Here is a 21071-nt window from a genome sequence, read left to right as displayed (position 1 = left end):
TTTATTTATTTATTTATTTATTTATTTATTTATTTATTATTTTTATTTCAAGTTTTTATTTAAATTCCAGTTAGTTAACATATAGTGTAATGTTGGTTTCAGGAGAATTTAGGGATTCATCACTTACATGCCCATCCCCCCCCACCCTGTCTAGCCCATCCCCCCATCCGCCACCCACCTCCCCTCTGATAACCCTCTTTGTTCTCTATAATTAAGAGTCTGTTTCTTGGTTTGCTTCTCTTTTTTTTTCTTCTGTGTTCATCTGTTTTATTTCTTAAATTCCACATTTGAATGAAATCAGATGGTCGATAAATGACCAATTTTTAAAAACTAAATGGAATTCTTTTTATACATCCGATCCCACTTACAATTAAAAAATTGTTCAAGAAAGTATTTACTGTTACGAAGAGTATCTAATAATGTTTGCATTTTTCTTGTAGGGAAGGCAAAAACTCCTTTAAAAAACAGTTGCTTCTTTAGTTTTCGATTTTAAAAACAGTGGATTCCTGTCCAGAATCTAAATTGGTCCTGGTGGTGGTAACATTTTCTAACTGTTAGGACAGTGGTTCTCAAATGCTGGCAGGATTGAAATCACCTGAGGGCTTGCTCACAGGGTTGCTGGGCTCCACCCACAGAGTTTCTGATTCTGAAGGGCCCTGAGGTGGGGCCCACGAATTCGCATTTCTGATGAGTTCCCAGGTGGTGCAGCTGCCCCAGGAACCACATTTTGAGAATGTTCTGTTAGGATGAATTTAGCAATGATTAGGAAAACTAGATTCTTCATCACAACATTTTGAATGCTTTATGTCAAAACCATGGTGCAAATAATAACTTATTACCTTAAGTCATTTCAAAATGCATTGTTTCTCATGGGCCATTTATGTTGGTTTTTTCTTTGCCCTGCTTCGAAGGTTGATCTATCAAACATATTTTCAAACTTATGACAATAAGACTAAAGGTCTTTTGTTGATTTTTACTGTAATTTTGGACAGACTCTAATGAATAAGAGTCTAGATCATCTGAAAATTGAGGGGTTTTGTTTTGTTTTTTGTTTGTTTTGTTTTGTTCGTTTGGTGAATTTCTTGTCATTTTGCACATCTTTGTCTTAGTTTAGCCACAATGGAAATAATAAACTGATCTCTAAAAACGATAAAGAAATTATTTTAGATCTTGGATGAGTAAAACCTATATTTATTTATTTATTTGAGAGAGAGAGAGTGCACTCGAGAGGGAGCAGGAGTGGGTAGGGGAGGGGCAGAGGGAGAGGGAGAGGCAGACTCTCTGCTGCTGATGTGGAGGCAGGGTTCAATCCCAGCATCCCGAGATCACAACCTAAGATGAAGGAGGATGCTTAACCGACTGAGCCACCCAGGCACCTCCTCAGACCTATATATTTTGTAAACTCCTTTGATGAAGGTGCTCTAGTGTAGGGTAATGCTGACATTCTAGGCTCCTTCCTTCGGTCCCGTGGAAGGAGGGACGGGATCCGTTCCTTACTTCCCTGTGGTCGTGTGCATGTGGCAGGGTGGAGGAAACGGTCCTGAGGTTTCATGCTTTCCTTTGGCTCTGAGGTCTTTGGTCTGGTGGTCCACGTATCCTCTACGGCCACTTCAGAAGGCGCTCCGGGGTTTGCGTCGTTTCTTTCCCAAGTTTACTGGACTGCCTTCCTCAGAATGACCCCCCACCCCTCCCACCCCCATTCTCTTTCCTGCCCATTGCCATGCTTTCCTCTTGGCAATGGCTTCCTTTGAGGCATTCTCTTTGGATTCTCAAGAGACTATTTGGCAAGCCCAGAAAAATAAACATTATGTCTTTCTCTTTCCATTCCAGTTACAATCCAAATTCTGCAAGACAATATAGACAACTGTGTTTGACTAGGGAACAAGGAAGTCTGGGAAGGAGAAAAAAGAACAAGAATTAACTTTAAGACTTTCCAGCTAATCCATTTCATGACACTCTTTGGTGGAGAATTCGTACTTCATCTGCTTCCCATAGCCTTATCTATAATACTATGTAGCTATTGTATATATAATATCAAACCCGCATCTGTGGTACTCTTCCACATTTCCTCCCCTCACTTTACCCCTCACCCCCGACTCTCTAATGTTCTCCCCCTCTCTGTGGGAAATGCCACTATTTCTGCATCTTTCACTATTTAACCTCAGATTTAAGTTGGATGTTAGTGGGGGTTTCCTGCAGCTTATCCTTGTCAAGTGTCTAAGTGCAAATACTCCTGCCACAGTGAATATTTTCTTGCAGAGACCACACAGTTCAGTCTCATGTGAGAAAGCCTTTTCTTCTTCGTATCATGTCTTTGGCCCTACTCCTAACAGAATAGTAATTCTAGCATCAGTATTCTAGAGAGGAACAGTTATTTCTTCTTTGGGCTGTTTTCTTTATAAGGGACTTTGTAGTACTGAGAGTGGCTCTGAACAGTTGCCATCATTCCCAAATAGATTCACTTTATCCCTCCATTCTTTTTTCTAATAGAAGGGAAAAGAATGGGTAAGAGGATCTTTGTTTGTCGTGCCACAATTAATAGAAAAATTCCTTTACAGCTTGCATTTGTATTAGCTTCTTCTGTAGACTGAATGTTTGTGCCCCACCCCACTCCCCGAATTCCTGTGTTGAATCCCAATGTCCAATGTGATGGTGTTTGGAATTGGTGCCTTTGGAAGGTGATTAGGTCATGATGGTGGAGCCCTCGTGAATGGGATTAATGCTCTTATACAAGAGACCTGAGAGCTCCCCTGCCCCTTAGTGAGAAGGTACCTGTCTATGAGGAAGCGAGCTCTCCCCAGACACCAGACCTGCTGGTGCTTTTATCATGGACTTCCCAGCCTCCAGAAGTGTATGAAATATGTTTGTGATATATATAAACAGAGTATGATATATAAGCCACCCAGGCTATGGTATTTTTGTTTATAGGAACCCAAACAGATCAATGGAGTGTCCCAGGGCTGCTGTAAGAAATTATCAAGATTTTAATAGTCTAAAACAGCAGTCGTTTATTTACTACAATTCTGGGGACTGGGAGTCCTAAGTGAAGGTGTTGGCAGAGCCATGCTGTCTCTGAAAGCTCTAAGGTAGGATCCTTACCTGCCTCTTCTTAGCTTCCGGGGGTAGCCAGCAATCCTTGGTGTTGCTCAGCTTGCGTCACTCCGGTCTCTCCTGTTACGTGGCATTCCCCTGTGTGTCTATGTCTGTGTCCAAATGTCCCTCCTCTTACAAGGACACTAGTCGTTGGATTAGGGCCCACCTTCATCCACAATGACTTCATCTTAACTGAATCCATCTGCAAAGACCCTATATTCAAGTAAGATCACATTTACAAGTATTGGGGGTTAGGACTTGAACATATGTTTTTGCTGGACACACTGCAACCCTCAACAGTACTCTCCATTCAAACTCCTACTTGGGCAGTTAGTCTGGTTGCGAATTCTAGACCTCTGTCTCGCTAGCCATCCTCTATGACTTTCTTCATGCAGGTCCCTCTCTCCCCTCAGAATGGCTTCCTCATGCCATCCTCACATCCCCCTTCCTACCTATGGACATTTTATCCATTCTTTAAAACCTTTATCAGCATTTCTTACATAATTCTTTTCCTACTGCTACCAACCAAATGGGATCCCTTGGATTTCTGTCCTTATTTTTCCTCATATGAATTACATGTCTGTAATTGTTCTCATTCCACCAACTAGAAAGTAGATTGCTTAAAGAAGGAGAATAAGTCTTACTTATCTCTGTAATCCCACAGTAATTTTTTTCTTTTTTTTTTGCTTTGCACAAAACAGAATCACAAAATCAGAAAAAAATAGATGTTTTGAAAATACAGGGTTTGTGTATTTTAAGCATGTGAAAAAAGGGAAAACCTTAGTTTACACTCTCTTCTGCTGATTTCTCTCTGCTCCAAATAGGAAGAGTGTTTGGTATAAAAGCATTGTACAATTATTAACGTAAATGTATGAGCCAATTATTCTGACTGCAGGCTCCAGCTCACTTTGTGATCTTTGGAAAGGCAGTTGCTGTGTCAGTTTTACCAATTAATAAAAGTGGAGCTCACATGAAAAAAATCACATGTGAGAAGTGCCAAAGAAGAATTATGGTTGAATATCATTCAAGTGCAACTGCTTGATTTTTTTACTCCATCCCTATTTGCACCCAAACTGAAATGAACATCAGAATCCTAATGATAAGGAGATAAATGTGAATGGATTAATAAGGGATGCTGCTAAAAATGAAAAGCCTAAATCTATCATCTTTATTCCCTAATCTTGGAGTGAAAAAGCTGCGCAGTGTTACTTAGACTCTGCTATAGGTTTTATGTGTTTGTATATATGGTTTGTACTTACGAGTATATATATTTTATGTATATGCACAAATTTTCATTCCTGTTTAAAGTTGCATATGTATTTTAATTACAAATATGTCATGATTAGTAATGAAGGGCATAATTTTCCTTTTTTCTTTTCAACACTTAATTAAAGAATCCCTACCCGTTCATGGAATTCTTTCCCTGCAGGAAATATGTCTTTATTCTTTTATAAGGCTAACTATCCACCAATGCTTTGATTCCTTTCTCACTAATATGTATGCATATATCTGCCCATGTATTACATTGCATTTTTAAAAACTTTAATATTATGGAAGATGATGAATTATCTTGGGCTAGTTTTTCTCTTTGTAATAATGAGCTGCTAAGAGTTTTTTATTGGTAAATTCTTTCATCAGCACTTACTAAGTAGGTATGGCGGATGTAGGCATCATCTCCACACCATGTATAAAACAGTAGCTACAGTTTTGCCTAATAAAGATCGTCGTGGATTACAAGTATTTCTAGGACTCAGAGATTTCCTACCTGTGACATTATTCCTTTTTAGTATTCAGTGATGATGCCTATGCTCAGATTCTCATTATTAGCAACACTGATTGATGGCTGGTTTTCCAGACCATGTTGTGTAGTGACATCAGCTAATTTCAAGTACTGTTGTGAGGGTCTCTGCGAGCTCATGTTGGATATCATAAGATGACTGTCCTTGTATGTCTTCATTAACTCTTTTTAAGTTTTTCATTGGAATTTAAATTGTGATTTCTCATTGTGATACATCTCCGCAGATGTGCTATACTTGTCTAGAAATACTTACCAAGGTTTTTAACATTTGGTTTCCAAAGCACATAATATTAAATGATGCTGTTGCTTCTTTGGATTCTGGGGTCGTTTTTCTTTATTTATGTCATATAAAAGGGGATAGGAGAGAAGATTGACTAAAGTAAAGAGCCCGTCGCTAAGAAAAAACTGATGTTTTTGATTGGCAGCATGGCCATTCTAGATAACATTTTTTAAAGGATTGCATATATAGGGCCCTAAATCTTTTTTTAACAACTATTGGGCATATGTTAACTAGTCTCTGAGAATTTGTACTGTGCTTCTAGTAAACTATAAATTTGGACCAGAGAGCCCTATATTGATACCATTTTCACATGTTTTAGAATCATTGAGATATTCTTTACTTCTTTTGTATTTTGTCTATATAGTAGGGATGCTATCCTTGCTTCACAGGGTTCAATTCCATGTTTACTCAGTACTCAGTTCCTTCTCCAAATAGCTTATGATATAGCAGAAGGGATGTAAGTACACAAATTAACTATGAAATTTAAAAAAATATATTGAAATATTTTATTTCTGCAAACCCTGGGAATTCTACCATCGTCTGATGTCTAATTGTATTTCTTTGGTCTTTATCTTTTGTCAAGGAGGAAACAGAGAGATAATTCACTGTGATTTAAGAGTTTTTGCCCACATAAACACGTAGTGAATGTCTTCACTGACTTGTTTCTTTGGCAAATAATTCATTGTGTCTGCTTGGTGCACCGAGTTCTGTTTTTGGCTCTGAAAATGTAGAGGTTACGGCCACTTTTCCTTAAACCTGTCGTAGCCCTCTGGAGAGAACCAGTATCTTCTAAGACACAATATGAGAAATTTGCTGTCTAGGTATGCACAGGGCACTATCTGACCACGGAACAAGGAAGAGCAAACTAGGCTACTGAGTCAGGAAATGCTCTCAGTTACAAAGAATGTAAAAGACATCCAGGTAGAAAAATGGTACAGTTATTTCTATTTTGTTTTTCCTTATTATATCTTTCAAATTTTCCAAGATATATGGAGATGACATATATAATCGTGAATAAGAATATTTTTTAAGTGTTTGAACATGTGAAAGGAGGCCAAGGCATCTTATTTTTTTGGGGTGCCTTTTAGAGTGCCACTTAAATGCAAGAAAACAGGACAAATGTAGAATCATCTCATTAACACTGCAGGAAAGAGAAATCCTGGTATGTTTCTATGAAATAGGATATACTAAATGAAAATTATTTGTATAGATTTGTACTATGAATTATGTCACATAAAATAGCATTACTGATTTCTTTAAATAATTATATTAATTTTGGCATTATAAAGTAACTATAAAGAAGTAAAAGTTTTTAGTAAATAAATTTATAAGAAATTATTCAAATTAATGTCTTATGGTGGAAAGCTATCTTTTATTTATGATTTAAGAGTTCTGATATTTACATTTATTGAACAAGTATGTATTACGTATCTACTATATACCAGACATTGTTCTAAGGCTTGGAAATATAACAGTGAATAAAATGGGTGAAAATCTGTGTCCTCTGAGAACATAAACTTACTCTAACATAAGCAGGGATCATTAATGAAGAGATCGATAATAAAATATGGTATGTCAGATCATAATATGCTATGGAGAAAAATAAAGCAGGAAATAATGCTGGCTATATTAGGGGATGTGGATGAGTTGATCATTCAAAGTGTGGTTATTGATAAGACAATATTTGAAAGGAGTCCTGAAGGACGTGAAGAAGCGAACCATGCAGGTATCTAGAGGAAGAGAATCTGGGCAAAGAGAACAACAACTACAAAGCTTTGAGATGGACATGTTTCTCAGGTTGAAGGAACAGTTAGGAGCCCAGCGTGGCTGGGACTGTGGGACAGGTACAAGGAGAGGAGTCAAGAAAGGTGTAGCGGAGGCAAGATTCTATAGTCCTTATTGGCCATGGTGAAGACTTGGCTCTAATTCTAAATAAGATGGCAGCCATTGGAAGGTTTGGAGTCGAAGAGGCATGATCTGACCAAAAGGATGCCTCTGGCTCCTGTGTAAAGGCTGGACTTGGGAGGACTGGGGTGAATCAGGGAGACCAGTTAAAATGCTGTTGCAGTATTCCAGGTGAGAGAAGCTGGTGGCTCAGTCATGTGGTGGTGGAGGTCAGATGTTAGACATCCAGGCACACCTATTACTAGTCACTGCTCCCTGCACTCTGTCGGTAAGCTCCACTTCAAGTATCTCAGGCTGGCTAGCCCTTCCTAACTAGTACTTTCTTCCAGCACTTCAACACATTTTTCACTACAGTAAAAGCTACAATTCATTCATCCTACCACCTTTTCATCGTCCCTCCGTGCTTCATTTCTTTTTCTTCCTTATTCAGCTTAGCTTCCATGGTCCCATTTAAATTCCTTGCGTAGACTCTTAATTTCCATGTATTTCTTTTTGGTGGGTTGTTGACCTCGCCCTGAGAAACCACACGTCTCATTAATTACAACTCTGTCTACTTCATGCCTGGACCCAGACAACTGAAACTCGCAGGAGAAAAACACACAAACATGCTTACTGACCTCGCTTTGATCATAACAGAAAGGGAGCCCTTTGGACTTCCTGACAGTCCTACTACATTTTCTAAGGTCGCTCACTTTCCCTAGCTCACTGTCTCATACCTTCTCTTCCTCAAATTCCAGCACCTCCTCTCTCAGCCCCATTATCAGCTTACTACCACACTGAGAAAACGAAAGTAACCAGAAAAAAAATTTAAAAATTTTTCTGTGTTGCCATCATTAAAACCATCACCCTCCTGAGATTGTGCCCATATTCTCTGCTGTCAGTATGGTTGAATTTGTTTCTATCCAAAGCAGAAACCTTCCACTTATATACTAAGTCATTCCATTCTCACCTGGTCAAGATGTTTTAGCAAACGTTCCATCTCTCTCAAGATCAAACGAACATGATGTTATAATTCCCATCTTTAGAAAACCTTCCCTTTTACCTTATCCATTTCTCTAACTACCACCCCATTTCTTAGCTCCCTCTTTTCAAGAGTTGCCCATATTCATTGTGTATACTTCTTCTCCCATTCTCATTTAAACTCACTACATTAGGCTTTGGTGTCCACCACTCCCTGAAACTGTTGCTGTCAGGGTTACCAGTGACTTGTTAAGGTGCTCGACCCAATGGCCACTTCCTGGTCCTCATTTGATTCAACTCTCTGTGACTTTGACACAGATGATCACTCCCTCCATCCTGAAGTTTGTCTTCATTTGGCTGCCAGGATACCAGGTTTCACTGGGTTTGTTCTGACCTCCCTCACCCAAATTTCTCAGTCTTCTTCACGGTGAGGCCTCTCCTTTTCCTAACTTCTATTGGTGTTCTTTGGATCTCTTTTCTGTGACTCAGCTCCCTTTTAGGTCATCCCATTAAGGCTCATGATTTTAAATATCAGGCATATACTGACAACACCTAAATATATAGCTCCAGTCCTGACCTCTGCTCAGAGCTCCTGAAAAACATATCAGTTCAAATTCCTGCTCATCTCCTTTTGCGTGATAAATAAAGTTTCATGTGTCCAAGACCAAAGTCTTGATTTTCTCTCCCTAAATATGCTCCTTCTGCATTTTTCCTTAGTAAATGGCATTTCTAAACTCTCAGTTGCTCAGGTTAATACTTTTGGAGTCAATCCTGACCCTTCTTTCTCTCACCCCCAGATACACACTGTAAACAAATCATGCCAATTTTACCTTCAACAGACTTCTTAAAACATATGCTCATGTGCCCAAATGATTACAATAATTTTATCCTTTGAAACACATTTAGATTTTTAGAAGCACCTACAAGTCGCCACAAATTTCATGACTAGTTTGTAATAAAAATCTGTACAATTCACATTTCGTCAAAAATGCCATGTAAATGGTTGTCTTGCGTGAGTTATAAATATCCCTGAAAGCTCGTTCTAAGATGATAGTTTCAAAAATGATTTGCTCTGGAGCAGCATTCATGGAATGAATATTTAATTTACCATGTTATCGCTTACAAGGATAATGTTTATTAGGCTTTATAGGTTCTGGATTATTATTTAAAATTTATCTCCATTCTTTATAATCACAATTTGAATTAACATCTCAAGAATAGTACAAAGACTTATGTATTGCTCTGTAATGCTGATACGAATACTGACTCTGGGACCATTCTGCTTGAGTTCAGTACTGGCTCTATCATTTTCTAGGTACGTTATCATGGACTAGTCCCTTAAATGCTCGTGGCTCAGTTTCCTCATCTGTAAAATGAGGATAATGCCAGTGCCTACCTCAGGATTTCCTGGAAGGATCAGTGAGATCATGTACTTAAGTGTTTAGAATAGTGACTGGCACAGAGTAAGAGATAGGAACGGTGCCAGGAATAAAAGAATTATTTGGAGATTCTTTGTTTTTAGAAGCCCTCAGGGAACTTGAGGCATAAATAGACTGTCTGAAAAGTTAAAGACATTGCAGGGTTTCAGGAATTGTTCAAGACAGCCGGAAAAGTGGCATGTGAAGGCAACATGTATTAGTTATCTACGAAGTGAGAGAACTAGCCAACAAATGTCATAGACATTCAAATGAGAGAGAAAGATTACTTCTACCAACGGCAGTTTAAGATCATTTTGGTGAAATTTTTGTTCTTTAAATGCCCATTTCGAATTATAATAAAACTGAGATAAAGCGCCAGTTGTGACATATGAATATTCAGAAGCATAGGACTTTAGTACAAACTGCTAATGTAGGGCTTTGATTAGATGCCATAAAAGAAATTCTTCTGAAATGTAAATACCTATTTATTTATGTAGATAAGAAGCTGCCATTTATATTGGTACCGCTACCTACTGAAGTATCACACTGCTGCTTAGGTTTTAGATGTGCGTGTAGCTTCAATTTATTATAGGGAGGATCAGTTATATATCTCTGTGCGTGTTTCTTCTTCCTGGCACTTCCTTTATCTAAGATATAAGTTTAATCAACAAACACTAATTAAGCACCTATTCTGGCGAGGCACGGTCTTCTCATGCTAGGAACATACACATTACCAAATAAAAAAATGTAAGATTGATGTAGTAATAATAGCTGTTCCCTGTGATTTCATTATTTATTCCTTTCAAATGGACATGCTTTCCTGAAGCGTAATCATTCAGCATTAACCCCACAACTGTGAAGTTATGGGTATAAGTGGACCAAGTAATTTCAGAGTTTGACCCCAAGAAAGGGAGAAAAAGAGACCTAAACCCTTGCCCTTCTCTTTCCGTCTAGTTGGCTCGTCACAACAAACTCTTGCAGCAGATGCTTAAACCAGGATCGGATCCAGATGATGGGGATGAAGCCTTAAAATATTACGCCAACCACACTGCACAGATCGAGGTAACCGTCTCTTATTTCTTGAAAGGGACCAACTGTGAAAATATATGTTCCTTTTCTCTTTCAGACCATTTTCATAATTGTTTCCTAGAACAATGAAGCAGAATTGAAAAATAGAAACTGTAAAAGTGTATACCAAAAGATAAGATGCAGGGAGTGATCTCTAAGGAATTGAGGTGCATATCTTTCAAAGTGGTCTTTATTTTTTGGCCAGAACTATATGTAAATTTTCTTTTGTAATTAATGTTATTTTTGTCTTGTGTTGGTCATGGAAGTGATCATTACAGAGCAGTGATGTTTAAATGAAAAGATTATTATAGTAGAAGCTATCATGCAAGAAAAGCATTCTCTATAAAAATTATAAAAGGCTTGTTAAAAGGGAGATCTCTGTGTAAAACAGTGTTCAGAAGTGTGGAAGGCACTATTAAGTGTTCATAACGATAGCATAAACTGGGAGTGCTTTAGGAGCTCCCACTTTCAGTGTGCAGTGATTGACCCCTCCCCCCCATGAAACATTATTTAATAGCTGTTGGCAGTTCAGGAGGGGTAGGTCAACATGGGCTTATCATTATGTGTTGTGAGACCCATCTGGCTGTCATTTACTAGCTCTGGTATCATTTTGACACTAGTTGGCAGAGCTAATCAGGCAGAAGTGAGCAGAGTAGTTGACGCTTGTCACTCGTAATTTACATTCATACATTTATTCATTTTGGTGGATATTTTTTAGTTTGCAGCAGAATGCATGATGGATATCATTGCTATTAACTCTCAGGATTTATAATCACTATACCTTGCTGTTTACTATTGCCAAATATTGGGAATAATGAACATGTCACAAAATTAATCTCTTGCTCACGTTTATAAGCGTTAATAGTACTGCAGCTTTGGTGGGAGACTTGACCTAGGAACCCAGGAGCTGGACCAGCAGCAAAAACATCGCTTGTTGCATCAGGTGCTTAGAGCCTGAGAGCGTGGCCACCTCAGGAAGCTGGAGAAGTTGATATGGATTTATGACCAAACCACTAAGGTTCTGAGGAAGGTCTCAGAAGTCATGGTACAAAGCTACATGCTTAGAAGGGATAGGAATAGCAGGTGGGCTGAGTGGGTCAGAGGAAGAGTTTGGTTAATACCTGTATGAGAGCTGGGGCTGTCGTCTGAAGTCGGACTTTTATTGGTTTCCCAGCCATGAGGAGGGATTTCACTGTAGATACACAAATTTGGTAAATGTTTGCGGATCACTTACGCTCTATCAATTACATACACATACAGAAGATAATTCCGTGTAGTAAGTGCATAACCAAAGGGCCAAGGAAATGTAGAGAGAACAGCAATTAACTGTGCCTGGGGAATTTCAGGATTGATTTCACAGACACAGTTGCCATAAAGAATATATTAAATATTGAGTAGAAGTTTATTAAAGATTGGGCACAGAATTTCAGATAGAAGTAAATGAAAGGAAGGTGTGAAATCATGAGAGACTCTTGACTCCGGGAAAGAAACTGAGAGTTGCAGAAGGGGAGGTGGGCGGGGGGAATGGGATCACTGGGTGATGGGAATTAAGGAAGGCATGTGATGTGATGAGCACTGAGTGTTATACAAACTGATGAATCGTTGAACACTGTATCAGAAACTAATGATGTAGTATATGTTTGCTAATTGAATTTAAATAAAACAAAAAATAAAGTTATTAAAGGAAAAAAGAACGTACAAGGGTGGGGGGACTCTTTTCAAAAGATTATTCTAGTTGCTGTTGGAGAAAGGATTGGAAAAGAGAATGGGGCATGGGATGCAGGTTGATCAGGTGAAAGATATTTTAATAGAAAATGTGAAAATGGTGATATTGAAGATGACTAAATTGGAGAAAATATACATACACATACATATGTACCATTTTGCTTAGGTTGGCACATTTTATAAGAGGCATGATAAATATCCCTCATACACACACATACACACACGTATGTATGAGGGGTATTTATCATGCCCCTTATAAAATGTGCCAACCTAAGCAAAATGGTATGGAAAGGATGCCTCTGGATTTCTGGTCTGAATAAATAAGCAGAATTGGTGTTGTGCGTTGGAATCCCAGCTTGGGCAGTCAAAAGAGAGAGGAAGATCATTTATTGGTTCTTGGATAAATTGAATTTTGGGTACGGAAGTCCAGGGTTCAGAGGAACAGTCTGGGCTGATGATCTAAATTCTACATGTTGACCAGTCCTCATGCTCATTGGAAGACCAGCTCATATGCGCTACTCAGGGAAGCTTCTCACCCATCAGGCATTCATTAATTTTATCCCACTGTACTCCCACAGCAGTTCGATCATGCTGTTAGTTTAATATATCATATTGGAACATGTGTCTCATGTGTCACTTGTCGCCTACTGACACTGTGCCTGGAGCATCACCACAATAATGATTATTGTTGAAAATAATACTTTTTAGACTCAACAACACGGAGATATATGAAGGACCTTGTGGATTACCTGGTTTACCCGCCCATCCAAGGAGAATTTACTCCATAATGATCTTGCCTCTACTTTAAATTGTTCCTGTGATAGAGATCTCCCTACTTCAGAAGGAAACAGATCCAGTTTTGAACAATTTGAATAATTAGAAAGTTATTTTTTATAAAGAATTCACACTAGCCCACTTCCATGTTTCCCCACTGTCCAGAACATTTGCTCCTCTGTTAGCAGGATAGCTTGGCTGTAACATTTGAAGAACCATGATGATTACTGAACTAGAGGATCTTACAGATTGGGGTTCATGTTGTGTTTTCACTTTGAATTCCCCAGAGCTCCTTGCCTAAGGAGTGAATAAGCATTTGTTGAATAAATGTATTGAAACAATTATCCATTTTGGCTTTTTACAGTTAATGCACTCCCACTGTCTGCAGTAATTCCTTCAGTTGGTCAGTGCCTCTTGTAGAATGTGATGACCAGAATCAAACGTAACATTTCTTAAAGGGACTGAATTGTTTGGCCTGTAATAATCAAAATTCTATTTCTTTTTTTTCCTTAGATTTATTTATTTATTTGAGAGACGTGCAAGCGTGCGTGAATGGGGGGAGGGGCAGGGGGAGAGACTCTCAAGCAGACTACCCACTCAACGTGGAGCCCCATGTGGGGATCGATCCTACAACCCATGAGATTATGACCTAAGCTGAAATCATGAGTCAGGTGCTTAACCGACTGAGCCACCCTTCTGTTTCTTTTTCAGATTTATTTTTATTTTTTATTTTTATTCTGTTTATTTAAATTTAAAAAAAAAAAAGCAAGAGCAATGCACCTATTTTTCCTACACCCCATCCACTGCCTCTGGCAACCACCAATCTATTCTCTGTATCTATGAGCTTGTGTGTATATACGTGTGTGTATATGTATATGTGTGTGTGTGTGTATGTATATGTATATATATATTCAGATTCCTCATAGAAGAGAGATCATGTGATATTTGTCTTTCTCTGACTTATTTCACTTAGCGTAAGGCCCTTGAGGTCCATCCATTTATTGTCACAAATGGCAAGGTATCATTCTTCTTTATGGCTGAAAAATATTCCACTGCATATGTATACCATAATTTCTTTACCCATTCATCCATTGACAGGCACTTCAGTTGTTCCCATATCTTGGCTATTGTAAATAATACTGCAGCGAAAATGGGGGTGCAGATATCTTTTCAAATTAGTGTTTTTGGGTTTTTTGGATAAATACGCAAAGGCAACAATGAAAAGTAATGCACTAAAGGATTACTTTAGATATTTCAAGCTGGCATATTTTTTCAAACCTGAATTTGTGAAATATCATTCATGAGCTCGTGCTAAAGACAAAAAACTAGTCCAAGACTGAAGTGTCCAAAGGCTAAAACAAATGCAAATTAATATTTTCAGATTGTTCGGCATGATAGGACGATGGAACAAATAGTTTTTCCTGTGCCCAATATATGTGAATACCTTACACGAGAATCCAAGTGCCGTGTGTTCAATACAACTGAAAGGGATGAACAAGGCAGTAAAGTGAATGACTTTTTCCAGCAAACAGAAGATCTCTACAATGAAATGAAGTGGCAGAAGAAAATCAGGAGTAAGTACCATAAACCAAAATGGTTAGTTTTGAGCGTAATGGTAGATACACCAGTACTTTGGAATACATAACAGCATTCGTTTAAATCGGTTTTTAATTTCTTACCATCTGATGTTACGGAAGGCACTTATCGGCTTAAGAATGTAAGCCCAGTCTACACCTGCGTTGGAGCTGAGACACCTGCGGCTTAATAAAAACAGACTAATTAGATCATCTTTTAGTGCTGATCCTATAGTTTTATAAATATTACGAAATGCAAGGTTGCAGCTGTATGTTTCAGTTGCTGAGCAGCTGCAGGTTTGCAGCCCTTGAATAGGTTCTGACCGGCCCTACAGTCAGTGAAGGGGATGGAGAGACATCGGCACCAGCAGGCTCATCCTCTGTTGTCTTACGATCTTAACGATGGAGTAGATTGTTCACTGTTTTCTTGAAAGTCATTCTTTCTTTCAACATATCTTTACCTTGCCAAATCAGACTAAAAATTCTGTGACACTTATATTCAAATAAGGCAATGTTAACAATTTTACAGTTACAAATTAGTATGATATAGTTCCCATTACTTACATCTCAGGGGTCAAGTCTGTTTGGAAATACTGAGTTTTCAAACTTAAAAATTTTTAAGTTTACACTAAGCTTTGCTTCATTTTCCCAGATAAGGCATATCATGAGTTTTTAACAAAATATAGTAGGGAGAAACTCTTGATTAGGTCTTTTCTATCTTTGGGGGAAGTGTTCCAGACAAGCAGGCCTATGTTCTCAATACCTCTTTTCAACAGGGCTTCTAGTTTTCTAGGAACTTAAATGAGCGTAGTTTATGAATTTGAGTGGAGCTTGAGACACACCATCTTTGGATATAAGATCATGGAATGCATTGTTAGGCTTTCTTATCAAAATACTTGAAAAAATAAAGAAATGACTCTCCCTTAGCATTTTGCCATGTAGAACCTTAGGGAATTCAGAGAAAATTTTGAGTGTCTAGAATACTTATATGAAGACTCAACAATTTTATTTGGGTCATTTGAAAAGCACACATTTTATCCTTGACAAAAGTAAGTTGAGTAAGGAACTAGTGCTTGTGGGGTTTGTTTTCTTTTTGGATAAATATCATATCACTTATTAGAAAACAAATCTTAAAATAATTTCAAATGTACATCTTCCATTGAAAATTTGGAAGCAACTTATTATGAGGCTATAGATAGAAACTAGTTCATTAGATGGGTATACTACAAATTAACATCTTCTAATTTTGTCTCAATATTCTGCTTTTTAAAATGAAGACTCCTAATTAAAAAATGAAGGAAATGCAGATGTTTACAATGTAATATACATTAGTCAACTAAATGCCATGGCAAATCACAGCCTGTTCCAGTGTTGGAATGCTTCATTCCAAGAGAAGGAAAACAACGTATACTGAAGGGTCGTGCAGTTTAGAAGTAAGCAGAAGATCCCAAATTGGAATTCACAGAACCTAATTTGAAAAGTTTACAATTTCTATTTGAAAGTTGATGTGCCTTTCTCCCTCAAGTAACTCTAGTATTTTAGATATGATGTTGGATATTAGGAGTTAAGAATGGACAAGATGGAAAAGTCATGTGGTCAAATTTGTATGCACTGCATATCTGTTCGATTATTTAGGAGAGGTAGAAAGAGCTGATTTTTGATTAGGTCAACTATGTTCAGTAGATGAATTTACTAATTCATTTCTGAAGATAAATATGGAATCTCTTTTCTGAAAATATTTGGGAAAGACTCTCCTACTTATTATCTTTTGTATCTTTCACATTTTTTCTGCTGTTCCAAACCCAAGTGCTTAGGAAGCATTAAGGTTTAAAACTTAGATGTCATAAATCACTAATTCCCAGTAAGCAGTTCTAGGCCATGCTGTTAAGTTTCAGAATTTCAGGTAACTGTGACTGGGTTGTAGGGATTTTCATCAGACATGTATCTGGCTTGGGTTTTTTATTTGACTGTAAAGCATGGGAGTGGGACCAATTTATCAATATTACTGAATTATAAAGTGATACTATTCCGTGAAGAGGGGCCCCAGGCAGCCACTAACGTCTTTCCCCTAATCTTCTCTAGAGATGTATTAGAGAGAATTATTATAGAATCACTCTTTCTGACCATGTTTAGCAATTGCAAAATTACTCACCCTTTTACCATGGCTTAAGTGTAAATTGGTTGAAGAATAAAAAAAGAATCAAATAGAAAACTCCCTTATGGTATTGATTATAAACTTTCTTATATAAGTCATTTTGAATATTTGTTTAAATATACCTTTACTACCTTGCAAAAACACATTTGATAAAATGTTATTTCAGTAGGGTTCATGTGCTGAAACCAAAATTAATTATTCCATTTTATCCCATCGTACTTTTTGCTTACTAGGTAACCCTGCACTGTTCTGGTTCTCGAGGCACATATCCCTTTGGGGGAGCATATCCTTCAACTTGGCTGTGTTCATCAATTTAGCTGTTGCCCTCTTCTACCCGTTTGGGGATGATGGAGATGAAGGCAAGTGCTTGTCTTTCTTTAAATGATAAATATTTTAAAGTTCTAAAGATAATACTCTTGATAATACATTCCTTAGCTGTTCAGAGCTTCAAAATAATAATAATGTAATTTTGTTAAATTTTTCTATATTCATTGAAAGTAGAGAATGATGATAAGTAGATTAGGCAGAAAACTATGGTCAATAGAAATGTTAGTTTTCAAAAAGCTCCTGTACAGGAGAGCTGTTAGAGCTATGCTATACTGGCAAACAAGGCAATGTAAAAGAATTATTTCTACCTGATTAATATGACTGAAAGCATTTTAAATATGGTATCTCAGTTATATGGGAAAATGAGTGCCAAAAATATTTATTGTGATTACCTTAAGTTGTGGAGTTTATATTTTACCCTCTTCCTTGCTTTCTTTTATTTATTTATTTATTTATTTATTTATTTATTTATTTATATTATGTTAGTCACCATACAGTACATCCCTGGTTTTTGATGTAAAGTTCGATGATTCATTAGTTGTGTATAACACCCAGTGCACCATGCAATACTAACCAGGCTGGACCAGAGCTCTGTGGGGGGGAACGCTGACTTCTATCTTGTCTAAAGTTTCTATAATGAGCACACGTGGACTCTGAAAAAAAAAAACTTAATGTACAGCATAGGATAGAATATGATCATAACGAATATCCCAGATCTCAGGTTAGAAGGTTAACTCTTGTTTCCAATCTAGGATGTCTCTACATGGATGATTGACTGAAATTAATATTATTAAACTAATAATGAATGAAGTTTTACAAAAGCAAAGACAAGAGAAATTATCCCATCTTAGGTGAAATGGGACGTAGAGGTGAAATATGCTAACGGGTGGGACCATGGGAATTAAGTTTTGTTGCAGTCTGGCAAAGTGCATAGGAAAATGTGTTACAGCCTTGGGATACAATCAGGTAAGTAGCTTCCAAATGTGTGTGGAAAGAATGGCTTGAAGGAAAAAATGAGTGACATCAGCGAACACTAACCACAAATTGCCTTCATATCTCACTTGTCGGACTGTTGTAAGAATTTAATGAGACGCTATATAGGTAAGGCATTTAGAATTATGCCTGGTAAGCATTCTGTGAAGCTTGGTTATTGTTGATGTCATTGTCATTACAAGGTTAATATTAATACTACAAAGGGAAGCCCAGTGAAAGTGATGGTGTGATGGGAACAACAGGTATTGAAGCCTATTTCAGATGAATGGAGGTGAGCATGAAGGGAAATGGGAGTTCAGGAGTAATTTGCTATTTCAAAGCTCCATTACAAATACTAGATATCAAAGTTCTAACCTTTAGATGTAATTTGAATGGTTATAAAAAAAAATGATTTTTTCACAGGCATGCCAGTGCTGAGAGAAGAATACTCAGCAGTGGGGCAGATGTGTGATGAGTGAAATAGCAAACGAAAACATAGCAAATATTTGGCCATCCATTGTGGGAAGTTGCAAATACAGCAGGAAGTAAAAACAGCTTTCTTTTCACTGTGTTTAGTCTTATTTAGTGATGATAGCCCTCTTGGCACAGAAGAATGTAACTCTTGTAAGGAGAGAAGTCCAACATGAAATGATAAATTGTTATCATCTGCGCACAGAACGTTGAGAGTAAATTGTAGAGTCCCAGTTAATAGAAGCATGAAGTCTTAGATATGGAAGCAATTCTAGAGATCATCTAATATCAAATCCTCATTTGACAGATAAAGAGATGGAATCCCAAGGAGGCTAAAAAAAATGGTAGGAAGGTTAACTCTTTTGCTTCCAATCCAGGACTTTTCTACATAGATAATTGGGTTGGGAGCATATAGATAACAGGAAGAGAACAAATCTTCATACAGAACATATTTTTTATGAGTTCCATTCCATGATAACCCTTACTTGACCACGAGAGCCAGTGTGTATAGCCTCTGCTGCCACCTGTTGTACATGAACTATAATGGTAATGGGCAGTGCCACCCCTCTAGACATCTACTTTTTCCTCATTCAGGAGAAAGTAAAACACCTGATACATTTTTTGATACTTGCCTAGTAACAGTTACAATAGTAATATTGATAATAATAATAGCAGCTGATGTTGTTTACCATTTAGATTGGATAGGGCAGAATGCTAAGCACTTCCCATACATAATTTCACTTACTCTTCCCGACAATCCTGTAAAGTAAGCACTTCATCTTTATGGATGAAGATCTGAGGCTTTAGAAGATTTGCCCAATAATTCAGGAGTGGAGTCCATAAATATGTATTTTTTAACAAGCTTCTGAGGTATTGCTGATGCAGCTGGTCGTTGAACAAGCACTTGAAACCACACATGTAGTAGAATTTGGAGTAAGGCTCCAAGAGAAGAGAGAAATAGGACTAACAAAACAAGACTGAAAAACAAGGTGCCTCATCATCAGGTGAAGATGGAGACTTTACTCTTCAAAAAGGACTGGATAAAAGTTGACAGTCATAACCAAGGTGGAGGCTCCGTTTTAGGAATCTGCGTTGCGTAGGTAGGGGGCGCTGGCGCTAAGAGAGAAGACAAGGCATGAGCGGCCATTTTGGCAATATGAAATCCCAAAGTCACGTTTGGGTGATCTAATTACAGTTCTGGATGAGTTATTTAATTATAACTCTAGGAATGCAGTTAAAATTTTGGTCAGGATTAGCTCAGTCTCTAACCTTCAGTTGTACACTATGAAGAGCTAGGAAGACTGAGAAAACAAAGTCAAAACTGAGAAGCATACTCGGACATCAGAACTGTCTGGAGAAGGAAAAATCCTGTGCTGGATGTGCAAGTTCTCTAATGCCGGATTTTGTCAAACAAAGTTTGGATGACTACTTGCCAGGAGCACTTTGAGCTGATTTAAAGGTGGATTAGTTGAGCATTAACATTCCTTCCAAAAAGTACTAAAAAATGATGGAGACATGTCAAAGAACACAAGATCCAACTTGAAAGGCCTCCCAGTGACCACATCTGCAGAAATTTTGAGAAAAAAAAAAGTGTTGACAATAATACAAAATAACCCATAGAATAAAATAAGAATCCAGGAGTCCATATGGATTGTGAGAAGAGAAACCTCCTCCTTACAATAGTATTCTAATTAATAAACGTAGAAGGAATGATGGAAATAGAATAGCACCATTTGGCAAACAGCACTGTAATAAGAATCATCAATGGATGCTAAAATTACTAGGTAAATGGTAGTTGAAAAAGAATAATGAGAAACAGGATATTGACATAGTCTCAAAGTATTTCACCCAACATACTTACTAATTACGAGAAGAAAAACAGTAATGTGGAGAAATCATTCTAAGTCATCAACGTTAATGTCACCAGTAATAAGACACGGCAACATTGAGTGCCTCTTGATACGATGCACTGACAAGGGCATGGCATCTTGTGCCAAAAATACATAAACTGAGGAAACTTTAGACGAACCCAAAATGAGAGACAATCTTCAAAATAATTGGTAATTGTGAAGCTTACGAAAGATTAAGATAGAGGAATGGTTCAAATTAAAAGAGGCTAAAGAGACATCACAGCTGATACACTATGTGACCTCAGTCCAGAAAAAGGATAGTAATTGGGCAGTTGATGAACTCTGAATAAGGCCTATTGATTAGATAAAAGTGATATATTGTAATAAAACACATAGGAATAAACATAACCAAGGAGGTGAAAGACCTGCATTCTGAAAGACATAAAACACCAATGAAAGAAATTGAAGATGACACCAACAAGTAGACAGATACTCCATGCTCACGGACTGAAAGAACCAATATTGCTAAAATGACCATACTATCCGAAGCAATCTACAGATTTAAAGCAATCCCTGTCAAAATACCAACATTGTATTTCACACAACTAGAACAAGTAATCCTAAAATCTGTATGGGACCACAAAAGACCCCAAAGAGCCAAAGGCATCACAATCCCAGATTTCAAGTTATACTACAAAGCT

The 21071-nt window shown here is 37.6% G+C and overlaps 1 protein-coding gene across 1 annotated transcript in view; it reads left to right on the top strand.

The window, feature by feature from the left end:
- The window catches only part of ITPR2 (inositol 1,4,5-trisphosphate receptor type 2), a 474341-nt gene that overhangs the window by 354147 nt on the left and 99123 nt on the right, over positions 1-21071 (top strand). Inside the window, exons 46-48 of the mRNA XM_040642268.1 lie at positions 10409-10516; positions 14403-14595; positions 16984-17109. Coding sequence (XP_040498202.1) covers positions 10409-10516; positions 14403-14595; positions 16984-17109 — 427 coding nt within the window. The remainder of the gene's footprint in view (positions 1-10408; positions 10517-14402; positions 14596-16983; positions 17110-21071) is intronic.

The sequence above is a fragment of the Ursus maritimus genome, unplaced genomic scaffold, assembly GCF_017311325.1.
Source record: "Ursus maritimus isolate PB19 unplaced genomic scaffold, ASM1731132v1 scaffold_26, whole genome shotgun sequence".
NCBI classification, from domain to species: Eukaryota; Metazoa; Chordata; class Mammalia; order Carnivora; family Ursidae; genus Ursus; species Ursus maritimus.
The sequence above is the reverse complement of the archived record's forward strand: the minus strand, read 5'-3'. Positions and strand labels throughout refer to the sequence as shown.